A 12,346-nucleotide genomic window follows, 5' to 3' on the forward strand; every position below is an offset into this window, starting at 1 on the left:
TGAACTCAAAGTTAGGCTTTCGCCATTTCAACCGCCTCATTTGGGTGGGAAAAGTCATTGCCGTGGTTAAGGAACTGGGAGTCAAATGCACACTCACCCAGAAGTTTATTACGCAGTTCCCAATCCAATTCCTGCCCAACCCACCTGAAGCTATGAAGCACAGCTTCCCAGGACAAAGTTATTTCTACCTAAAGCTGTAGGCCAGCCTTTGCCAACCTGCTGCCTCCTCCAGATACTGCTGAACTACAACTCCCACCCTGTCCAACCACTGGTTGGAGTTGCTGGGAGTTGTAGTCCGACAACCTCTGGTGGGCACCAGGTCACTGAACGGTGTTGCATGCAAGCAAACACCCCAATCTGCCTTTTGCCGAGTCAGCCCAGAGGTCTTCCCAAGTCCTGCTACTCAAGATCCTTTAAACAACAGAGGAGGCCAGGAATACAACCTTGCTTATTCTTCATGCACAATTCACTACAGGTTGGAGTTGAAGCCACACTGCACTGAACCTAAATTTAAGAAGACCAAGGAGAGGGCTAGGCTCCCCAAAAAGCAAGCCAGCTCTCCAGCTCTTAAAAGGTTTGAAAACATTCCTTTAAGACGGGTCATAAAAACCCCAGCATAAAATTTGCCATCTACCGCCAGAGGCCTTTTGTATGTTTATAAAGTTGGCATGCTCTGGTTATCTCTTGCTTGGACTACTTCAATGCACTCTATGTGGGGCTACCTTTGAAGGTGACCCGGAAACTACAACTAATCCAGAATGCGGCAGCTAGACTAGTGACTGGGAGTGGCCGCCGGGACCACATAACACCGGTCCTGAGACTGGCTCCCAGTACGTTTCCGAGCACAATTCAAAGTGTTGGTGCTGACCTTTAAAGCCCTAAACGGCCTCGGTCCTTTATACCTGAAGGAGCGTCTCCACCCCCACCATTCAGCCCGGACACTGAGATCCAGCACCGAGGGCCTTCTGGCGGTTCCCTCATTGAGAGAAGTGAGGTTACAGGGAACCAGACAGAGGGCCTTCTCGGTAGTGGAACGCCCTCCCAGCAGATGTCAAGGCAATAAACAACTATTTTACATTTAGAAGATAACTGAAGGCGCCCCTGTTTAGGGAAGTTTTGAATGTTTGATGCTGTACTGTTTTTAATATCTGGTTGGAAGCCGCCCAGGGTGGCTGGGGAAACCCAGCCAGATGGGCGGGGTATAAATAAATTATTATTATTTACACACACAAAAACAACCCAAGGTGCATGTTTGAGGCTAGGAGCCTCTTAAAATGAGCTTCCTTGAGGCCAAGGTAATACAGTGGTACCTCTACTTACAAATAACTCTACTTATGAATTTTTCTACTTACGAACGAAGCTCCGTCCGCCATCTTGGATGCAGTTTAGATAGGATTTTTTCTACTTACAAATTTTTAGATAGGGTTGCTTCGACTTACGAATTTTTTCTCCCAATGCATTCCTAAGAGATTCAACTTACAATTTTTTTCGACTTACAAATGTGTGTTCGGAACGCATTAAATTCGTAAGTAGAGGTACCACTGACCAGCATCAACCGGCCCACCAAGGAGGAAGGAAAGAACTTGGAGCAAAAGTCCAAAAGTGCCCTTGGTGACTGCCGCCAACCCCTGGCTCCCAAGGCCAAACAAGCTGCGGCGTACAAGGCATTTACACAGGTGGCTGCGGAGAAAGGGAGAGTCGGGGTCGCCCCCAAAGCAGGGCGAGGAGAAACTTACTTTCATGGCAGTAGGTGCCGGTGAAGCCTTTGCTGCATTCGCACGTGAACTTGCCTCCCGCCTGGCTCTTGCACTTCCCGTGGGGACCGCAGACATTGGAAGAGATGTAGCGAACACCTTCCGGGGTGCTGTTGGACGCCACGGCAACCGTGCAGCTGTCAATGACTGCGGGGGGGGGGAGGAGACACGGACCCAACATGAGCTCTCGAAAGACCCACGCCGTCCCCGGCCTCCTGCGGGTCGAGGGCTTCGTGCTTTCTCTTAAAACAAGCAGGCCCTATGAAACAGCGGGCCAGATTTCTTCGCCAATGGGAGCCACACGCAAGTATAGGACACACTGATATGCAACCACTGATATGTCCAGGGCGGCTGTCTTTCAGCTCCATCTGGTACGCAGGCTGAGACCCTACCTGCCTACAGGCTGTCTAACCAGAGTGGTGCATGCTCTAGTTATCTCCCGCTTGGACTACTGCAATGAGCTCTACGTGACCCGGAAACTGCAATTAATCCAGAATGCGGCAGCTAGACTGGTGACTGGGAGCGGCCGCCGAGACCACATAACACCGGTCCTAAGAGACCTACATTGGCTCCCAGTACGTTTCCGAGCACAATTCAAAGTGTTGGTGCCGACCTTTAAAGCCCTAAACGGCCTCGGTCCAGTATGCCTGAAGGAGCGTCTCCACCCCCATCGCTCTGCCCGGACACTGAGATCCAGCGCCGAGGGCCTTCTGGCGGTTCCCTCACTGCGAGAAGCAAAGCTACAGGGAACCAGGCAGAGGGCCTTCTCGGTGGTGGCGCCTGCCCTGTGGAATGCCTTTCCATCGGAGGTCAAGGAGATAAACAACTACCAGACATTTAGAAAACACCTAAAGGCAGCCCTGTTTAGGGAAATTTTTAATCTGTGATATTTTAATGTATTTTGGTATTTGTTGGAAGCTGCCCAGAGTGGCGGGGGAAACCCAGCCAGATGGGCGGGGTATAAATAATAAATAAATAAATAATAATAAACCACCCCTCTCAGCTAAGCCACGAAGATCAGCTTCTGCCTCCTCCCAACTCAAATCAATATGATTGGGGTGGGGGCGAAGTTGTCTTGTCCTGTCGGCTAGGCAGGGGGGGGGATTAAACTTCCCCACCTACCCCCAAGCTGTGTTTATTTTTTCCTATCTGAACTGTCAAAATTTGTGGGGGTCTTGAAAGGTCTAGTAAAAATTGATGGGACGGCGGGGCTGAGGTCTAAAACATGCCTTTTCCAAGTACCCAAAAGCCGCAGGGCCAGAGCGACTTGTACCAAGGAACCACGATACTGAGGCACATGTGAAAGTCCCATTCCAAACCACGCATACATGCCTTGGACTAACAAGGGCGACACATAGTGCTGCAGAATTACTCCCTGCCACCACCACTCCAAAAGCCAACACTGTTTTTGCCTTCTGTGCGACAGATCGATACGGTAGATTAAAAAAAAGATGCCCTAAAACAGACTTGGAAAATGGTCTTTGAAGCCACCATCCCTTGTGGACAGCATTTCAGGGGCCACATACCAAAAGGTGGCTTGAAGGTAAGAGTAATAAAAAAGGTAGTTAAGTCCAGTCAAAGGTGACTATGGGCGGCGCTCATCTCGCTTTCAGGGCGAGGGAGCCAGTGTTTGTCCACGCTTCTGGAGCAATGGAACACCATGACGGAAACCAGAGTGCACGGAAATGCTGTTTACCTTCCTGTCGCAGTGGTACCTATTTATCTACTTGCACTGGCGTGCTTTCGAAATGCTAGGTTGGAAGGAACTGGGACAGAGCAATGGGAGCTCACTCCGTTGCGGGGATTTGAACCGCCAACCTCCTGATATGCAAAAGCCCAAGAGGCTCAGTGGTTTAGGCCACAGTGCCACCCAAATGTCTTGGTGGCTGCAGGTGGGCACCCAAAATGCAGGGTACGATCACAGATCAAGGACAGAATCAAGCCAGGTGAAACCCTTACAAGAGGGCTGTCTGCCTGAGGTTCCCCACACCCTTGCCTTATAGCGGGGGTTGGGGACCCTTGGCCTTCCAGGTATTGCTAAACAGCAACTCCCATCATCCTTAAAAACTGGCTGATGGGATTTGTAGTGCGGAAACACCCAACGGGCAAAGGTTCCTCATCTCTGCCATATCGGACCATTTGCCCAATAGGTGCCAGTTGGCGTTCTCTGCAGGATGTAAAAAAAAAGAGAGGTGTTTTTCCAGTCCTGACGGAAAGCGCCAGGAATCGAACCGGAGACTTTTTCCACCAACCTCCCCGGAAAAATAGCATGCGGACTGGCCAGATCCAATGCCTACCTTCACAAGGAGTCGAGCGGCAGTGATCCTTGAGGTGCGAGCAGTTCTTTCCCTCGTAATCTTCGGGGCAGTTGCTGCAGAAGTAGTCATTTTCGTAATTGAAGCACTGCGCCCCGTTCTGGCAAGGGTTGGGCTCGCAATAATCTATGTCCAACTAGGAGGGAAAGGGGAGGCAGAAGAAAAGAGGTCACCTTGAGACAAAGGGCTCATTATCATTACCCTTCACACTGCCACAAGCAGGAAGCGGCTACGGAATCCGACCTTTTTTATGATGATGATGATTCCGTCGCCCCCCGATCACTTGTGTACAGCATACAAAACAACACTTGCCAACTGCACTAAAACGAAAAGTTTATCAAGGAGGGGGCAAAGGTCTAGCACGCAAGAGTTACTGCAATTTTTCAAGGCAATTAACTTTCTCAACATACCAGGTCTGAGAACAACATTTATGAAGGAGTACACATGTGAAAAGGATTTTATATTCATGAAAAAGAACAGAGGTGCTGTATGTAAGGAAACTATAAATGTCAACTGTGAGAATGGAGATTAAAGAGGAATGAAGCGGCTACATGAGGAAGTAAAGGAAGTAATGTTTACCACACCTATCAGCCAATCACCCATTCCCACCACCCTTCTGAGTAATACCCCTCCCCACCCTCTCACTATATTTAAGGGTCTGGTGACTTCTGTTTCAGCGTATCTGAAGAAGTGTGCATGCACCCGAAAGCTCATACCAATTACAAACTTAGTTGGTCTCTAAAGTGCTACTGGAATGGATTTTTTTAATAATGGACACATGTTTGCAATGGGAACGGGAAACCTGATTATTTTAGGAAATTGTATTAAATTTAAATAATTTGGACTGATTTGTAATAACTTGGAAAACCAAGAGAGAGAGGGAGAGTTTCTGCAATTTTTCAGTGCACTTAATGGAGCCGTGGGTTTCTCTGCCCCACAGCTATTAAAGGGAAAAAAGAGGGAGAGGGGTCCATAGCGCTGCTTGGTGAATACAGGTATTCAAGACAGCGGTCCAGGCTTGGGGCTCTTATCTGGAGCTTGCGTTTCAGCAGCCCTCACCTGACAGACATTTCCGGAGAATCCAGCAGGGCAGAGACATTGGAATCCATTGATTTCATCTTGGCAGTGGCCCCCATTCAAACAAGGGTTGCTTGCACATTCATCGATGTCTCTCTCACAGTGATCCCCTGCGTAGCCAAGTGGGCAGGTGCATTGATAACCATTAACCAAGTCCTGAAAAGGGCAACAGGGAGGAGGAAAATAAAGAAAAACAGTTCGCAAGCAGAAACGACTTGCACGCGACGGCAGCAGCACAAATACCACTGGCCCAGAGATGGGAAGACAATAAAGTTGTGACCAGCGAGGAATGGCTGATGAAGATGATGGACTACGCCGAGATGGCGAAACTGACCGGGAAAACCAGAAACCAGGAAGAGAAGAACTTTAAGGAGGAATGGGGAAAATTTACAATGTAGTTAAGAGAGCACTGTAAACAACTAAAAACTTTGGCAGGATTTGAGTAATGCTTGTAAATATACGAAGAACTATGGTAAAAATGGATTGTTTGGTTTTTTTAAAAAAAAGGTTTGTTTTTTATAAAAATACACAGCTAACCGAGGTTCTCCCCCCCCCCAAAAGAAATTCCTGGCTACGTCCATGATTCAGACCGACCCAATCCGCAACTCCCAATCTCAACATATAGTAAATTATCTGCCAATTTTTACATGTCGCAGTTCTTTGCTGTAGTTCTCATCTCAGAAACCGTTTTTAAAATGTGCATTCCGACAGAGGAAATGCGCAACTTAAAGGTGAACTTTCAACCAGGATTTTCAAGCGCGCAGATTAAACACAGAAAACGGAATAGGGTGTGTTTCTGGGCAAACGCATTCAAAAGCAACATGGATCGGATGCAAGACTGATAAGATGCAGCTGATCCCTATTCTGCAGTACTAATTTCTGTTGAAAACATACAATGCAACCCAATACATTTCTTGGATCAAATCATATACATTTCTACCGCGAGGCAAGTCCTGTTGAGTTCAATAGGGACTCGCTCCTGCATAAGTGAATGGAAGGCTTAAAACTTGATCCCCCTCCCGCTTTAACTACGTTAAGACGAGCCTTGATTATTCAGGCTACCGGCCCACCCAGCCCCCACCCCCCCGTTTTTGCAGTGGCCACCCGTGGGAAGCCTGCAAGCAAGATGCAAGTCCCACAGCGTTCTCGTCGCTGCGATTCGCAGCCATCGCTCTCCACAACTAATCTGCAACTTACCCTGCAAGTTCCTCCATTCTGACATTGTCCAATGCAGTCGTCAATATCTGCAGTCAGAAAATAGCAACAATCACATATGGGAGGAGGCGAGCCTTTAGAAAGGCAGCGCGCATAGGAAAGGCACGAGGAAGAATTCAAGCGGGCTCCGAAACTCTATGCTAGATAAATCCCTTTGTCAAGCTTCCTGCATGCTTTCCTCCGGATAAGGCCAGGATAATGGGTGGGAACCCCGAGCCATTCTTACAGTGGAGTTGAGCGGAAAACTTCACACCATTGTTTCAAGCCACCTTATCGGCATAGAGCCGGTGTCATGGACTAATGGGTTTGAGAAAAGGGCCTCTCTTTTCATGCCAGACGGACTACTCCCTTTCTAAAAACATCGGCGGCCGATGCTGGCTAATGCTGAGCCTCAAAACTCAGAACACAGGTCCCCTCTCGCCCACAGAAACCCAAGCAAAAAAAGCAGCGGGCATTACGTAACGGCCTATGGAGGAGAAGATGCTTACTTATATCACAATTCTGGCCAGTCCAGCCAGCGACACAGTTGCAATAGTAGTTGCCAATCAAGTTCCTGCAGGAATTGGCGTTCAGGCAAGGTTTGCCCTCGCATTCGTTGGCATCTGAAAAGAGGAGGGGGTGCTGTCAAAGGGAGGGACACAGACCACGCTCTCGCGCTTTCACAGCAAACGCAGTTCGTTAGAAGACAAAACAGTTCCTTCTCGTTTTTAAGCTCCCAGGAGTGGATTAGCAAGACTTTTTTAAAAAAAAAAGACGGAGGGGAGGCAATCGTACTCGGGGATTTTCAGATTTTATTTCCCCAATTATGGTGCGTTGGCAATCACGGAGTCCTTGGCCTTAATTAAGAGCAACTTTTTTTAACTAAAAAAAAGGGGGGGAGGATGGGGGGAGGGAAAAAAGGGAGGCAAGGGAGTTGGAGAGTTTCAAAATGACAGAGTATCATCCCCAGTCATTGGGATTAATACTGTTGGATGAAGAATGCAGACAGCTCATTCTTCATGAGATCATCCACAGCTCGGAATGCAGCTGCAAATTCTCCCTCTCCTCCTCTAGTCTGAAGGAGTTGATGTGGACAGAGGGACGAGAACCGCTTTCCCACCAGGCTGACAGGGAGGTGGAGGGGGGGAGGGGTGAGAGGCAGCAAAAGGACACCCTGTCTTAAGAAGAAGAAATGTCAGCAGGAGTCATAGGAACACTCATCACAGCAGATCCTGCAATGATAAGTCTCAGGCGGATAAGCTCCGCTGTGGCAAAGAGCCTTGTGGAATCTTAAAACTACTTATTTCAGATCCACACCCTACACGTTCAAAGCACTCTTACTTCAAGAGTCAGGGCTTCCCCCTGCTCCCCAAAGAAACCCGAGAACAGCAGTTTGTTAAGGGTGCCGAGAGTTGTTAGGAGAGCTACAATTCCCAGCACCCTTAAACTACAGCTCCCAGGATACTTCCGGGTGGGGAAGACGTGGAAGTACAGTTGTACCTTGGATCCCAAACGCCTTGCGGGTCGAACCTTTTGGTTCCTGAACACCACCAACCCGGAAGTGAGCATTACGGTTTGCAAACGTTCTTTGGAACCTGAACATCTGATGGGGCTTCCGCGACTTTTGATCGGCTGCGGGAACTTCCTGCAGCCCATCAGAAGCCGCACTTTGGTTTCCAAAGGTTCTGGAAGTCTAACGGACTTCCGGAACGGGTTTGACTTCCAAGGCACGACTGTGGTTTGAGAGCGACTTAAATGTGAGCTGTGACCTAACTTTGTGGCATAAGCCTTCGTGGATTGTGGTCCCTTTCACCAGACATGTGACATTTCCAACTTAAATGGGGCTTGCGTGAGCGGCAAAGGCTCACTGCAGAAATTACTCTGCAGTCTAAAAGTTGATGGGAGGTAGCAGTGGACATGGTCCTCAATCAGAAGGTCTGTAGAAGATTCAGCTAAGGTTCTTCAGAAGTTTCTTTGCAGATGCATCCAGCTTTCGACAAACACAATCTTGTTGTGTTATGCTATGCATCCCCTCCACTGACATACAGCCAGTGCCTCCTGTTATAGCAACTTTTGGGGGGCATGGAGAAGCAAGGCCATGGGGCCAGGCCAGCATAGTCACCAAAACAGCTTACGGGAGGCTGAAACTGCAGTCATGGAAAGACCAGGTTCGTACACTGGATTCTCTGCACGAATGCTCCTTTGGGGACAATCGGGATGAGGGAAAGAAAATGTGGGAGGGTCTACAGAAACTTTTGCCCATTGTCGACATACAAGAGCCGCCCAATGTGGCTAGGACAACCCAGTCAGATGGGCGGGGAAGAAATAATAATATCATGGTTATTATTAAGAGCAATAGAGAAGATTGCTGTGATTTAGAAAGGCAAGAAAGCCCACAGATTCTCATGCCTCATAGGCTCGAGACCAAAACATTTGAAACACACTGGAACAGGCAGCTATAACCCCCTTTATACCATTTGCGGCAAATGTTAATAATGTCAGAATCCCATGCGCTGAAAGGGAGAGAGAGGGAAAGGACATCACCGTCATTCTTTAAAAGATCTCAGTTATTCCACTCCCGGTGGAAGCGTCTCCAGTGGCTTCAAAAGCACTGGCTGAGCCTGAATAATGTCAAGGCTGCAGGTTCGATCCCTATCAGAGCCAACTGCATATTCCTGCCTTGCAAGGGGCTGTACTAGAACTAGTTGATCCAGAGGGTCCCTTCCATCTCTAAGATTCCTAGGAACTTCCGCTAGGCCAACTTCTTCAAAGGGAAAGACGACCCCAACACTCACAAGCCCCACGTTACCCCATTCAATTCTGACACAAAACGTTCCTCAGCACGAAGCATGCAGCGACAGGTGTCCCTAAATCTGGAGCAAGTTCTCCAATTCCTTATTTCCCCCTTCCATAAATCTACGGTCCAATACTTACCAATCTGACACGTTTTGCCAGTCCACTGAGGTGGGCAAATACATTTAAACCCATCGACCAGATCCTGGCAGGTCCCTCCATGGCCGCAGGGGTTTGGAGAGCAGTCGTCAATATCTACCGAGAGAGATTTCGCTTTAGTATGCGTGGCTGGCAGCCACACTAGGCGCACGCCAAAGCCATTGCTATATTCAGAAAAGTGAGACAAACGCTGTAGAGAATGCAGAAGAGCGAGCCACCTCCGATGTTCCAACTCCCAGGAGGTTACCCACAAGGGCCTGCAGTACTTGGACAGGGGGAAAAGTTTCCCTGGCCCTATCCAATATGAAACCATGGCTCCCGGTTTTCATTCTCCTCCCCACCCCACTGCAGTTGTAGCTCCGGCAATGCTTACCCCTTGCAGACACATTTCGATCATCTGAAATACGTTCATGCGCAGATAGACAGCACTTTCACAACTGAGCAGCCTTCAAAGCAGTATTTCCCAAACTTGGGTCTTCTGTTGTTTTGGGACTACAATTCCCATCATCCCTGACCGCCGGTCCCGCTAGCTAGGGATGATGGGAGCTGAAGTGCAAAAAGAACTGGAGACCCAAGTCTGGGAAACGCTGCTTTTGAGAAAAGATGCTAGCCAAGCCATTTTTGCCCTTGCCCTCGACAACTAGCCCGACAAGGCTATCCACATAAAATATCCATTTGCAGACTTCCAGATTCGAGGGGCAAGACATATGGGGTAGCGAACTGGGATTGTCAAAGATCTGGAGACCCAGCGTGCGAATTTCAAGGAGAGAGCAGAAAGCTGCAGTGTATTGCTAGCCCGGGCAGAATTTTAGCGGACCATTAGAAACCACTGAGAAAAGCCAGCATGGCGGTTTGGGTCCGGCAAAGGTTCAAAGCTTTTGCGAAGCTGGGAAATTCTCGTCCACTTACTGAGTGTGCAGGTTGGTGCTCCCCAGCCTGGAGCACAGACACACTCAAATCCCGTCGAGGTTTCGAGGCAGCTTCCTCCGTTGTGGCAAGGATCCGAAAGGCAGGCATGTTCCGCTGCAGCAAGAACAGAATCCTCTTCAGCTTGGCCAATGCCGGTGACACGGGGAACCTCATTTTTTTAAAAAAAATTACCTGTCCTACTTTCACTGTCTCCTCCATCTCTTGGGCTATGAGGTGGCGGGGAACACGGTGCCTAAAACTCCCGAGAGCGGCTAGATTTAGATTGGAAAAGCATCTGTTTGAGGACTAAGCCATCTGCAGGCTGCCGTCTCCCTTTCCAAGCCAGCAGCTCATACCTACTTAAGGCAGAGCTGCAGCATCTCATGGCGACTGTATTATCCCCTACCAAGCAGAAATAAAACACATCCGGGGCAGGGCAGTTTGGGGATGCCCACAAGTCACAATGCAAACCTTTCTCTAGCAAAGTAAACTCGTACATGCCAGATTATCGTTGGCAGATCCAAAGACACATCCGAGGACCTGAACTCGGGGAGGACCACAGCTCAGTGGCACAACTCTGTGTGCCAGCTGTAACGCCAACCTATTCTCCCTCTCTCCCAAACACACTGGTCAGACGCAACAATTCAGTCCCAAGGATGTCCTCGTTACTGCTTCCTTCCTGATTTTCGCTCTCTCTCTTGACCAACTCTCCAGCACAGCCCAGGGCGCGCAGCCCCCGAAAGCGGTCAAACCAACCCGATTGCAGAGATCCTTACCGATTTCACAGTTCTGTCCCGAGTAACCCTCTGGGCAGGAGCACTGGTACTTGTCCGGCCCGGTGTTGCTGCACGTTCCCCCGTTCAAGCAAGGCGGGTGAGTCCCGCAATAGTTGAGATCTGCAAGGGACCATCCGGGAAAAAAATGAGAAAGGAGCTGCCTTCTGGGGAGGGCTGGGGCCCTTTGTGGAGCGCTTCGATCGCCGCCCCATAACCGAGCCAGAGGCTGGTGTTACAAAAGGAGAGGATGTTTTCTTCCTCGGCAGTGCATCCTTGACCCGCAGCTCCCCCACCCCAACCTCCATCGTGTTTAACTAGCATTTCAAAGCCGCCTCGAGTGTTACCTTTATTGCAGAACTGGCCGCCCCAGTTGGTTTCGCAGAGGCATTGCCACGGTTCGTTGCAAGTTCCATGGACACAGCCCGGGTGAGGAATGCACTTGTCACAGTACTGACCTTGCCAACCGTACTGACACCTTCAAAGAGAGAAAGGGAGAGTGGAATTAGTCGCTCAGAAAGAAAGAAACAGGGCCTACAAATCCTTATTGATTTATTTATTTGCGGGGGGGGGGGGGGTTACTTGATTTTACAAGTATAAAATTTTAACAATGCGACCATACATACCCACATTTACAGATTCCTCCGAATCTCTACTACCCGCCTCCCTTCCATGGCTCCTATTTTTAAACCATTTCTACTGCATCTTTTCCAACAATCTCTATTTTATATAACTCCATTGTCTTCATAGCGCTTGCTACATTGCAAGCGTTATTGCAACCTTGCCAATGTTATATATAATTATAATTTTTTTCCCCATTCATTGTTAAAAGTTTTGGTCTTCTTGGTTCCTGAGCTTTCCGGTCAGTTTTGTCATTTTGGCATGGGCCAACAGTTTAATTTGCCATCCTTCTCTGGTAGGGACATTATCTTCTTTCCATCTCTGGGCTAGTAGCATCCATGTACAAATCCTTATTTTCATTTTAAGATTTAAAGAGAAGCCTCCCCTACTCCCTGCTCAAAAAAAAAGTATTTGGTGGTTTCTTGTAAACAAACCAAGTTTTTTGTTTCCCCTCCAAGGTCTCTCAAGATGCAGCCTATTCTCAGAAAAGAATAACTGTTCTGGGAGCCCCAGTGTGGTGCCATGGAAGACAATGCTGTTCTGAAAGTCACACAAATGGGAGGGAAGGGAGAATGGGTGCAGGCACACTATAGATCAATCCCTGGGGTTTGACAAATGAATTAATAAAACAGGGGCGGGGGAAGAGGAGAGAGAGTCAGGAAGAATGAGGATTCTCCCAAAGGATCCTCATGAATACAAGGGTTTAAGGATATTTGAGCAGAAAGAAAAACAAACCGAGCAATACAGAACA

At 48.6% G+C, this 12,346-nt stretch overlaps 1 protein-coding gene across 3 annotated transcripts in view; it reads right to left on the reverse strand.

The window, feature by feature from the left end:
• The window catches only part of JAG1 (jagged canonical Notch ligand 1), a 67,579-nt gene that overhangs the window by 18,430 nt on the left and 36,803 nt on the right, over window positions 1-12,346 (reverse strand). For 2 of the 3 annotated variants that reach the window (XM_035110075.3, XM_088665601.1), the window contains 9 exons: window positions 11,322-11,452; window positions 10,978-11,097; window positions 10,202-10,315; window positions 9,275-9,388; window positions 6,850-6,963; window positions 6,344-6,390; window positions 5,129-5,302; window positions 4,052-4,205; window positions 1,737-1,901 (listed from right to left, as the gene is read on the reverse strand). In XM_035110075.3, the coding sequence (XP_034965966.3) occupies window positions 1,737-1,901; window positions 4,052-4,205; window positions 5,129-5,302; window positions 6,344-6,390; window positions 6,850-6,963; window positions 9,275-9,388; window positions 10,202-10,315; window positions 10,978-11,097; window positions 11,322-11,452 (1,133 nt within the window). The remainder of the gene's footprint in view (window positions 1-1,736; window positions 1,902-4,051; window positions 4,206-5,128; window positions 5,303-6,343; window positions 6,391-6,849; window positions 6,964-9,274; window positions 9,389-10,201; window positions 10,316-10,977; window positions 11,098-11,321; window positions 11,453-12,346) is intronic. The other variant, XM_035110076.3, reaches the window with a different exon arrangement.

Source organism: Zootoca vivipara, chromosome 3 (genome assembly GCF_965207765.1).
Source record: "Zootoca vivipara chromosome 3, rZooViv2.hap1.1, whole genome shotgun sequence".
NCBI lineage: Eukaryota > Metazoa > Chordata > Lepidosauria > Squamata > Lacertidae > Zootoca > Zootoca vivipara.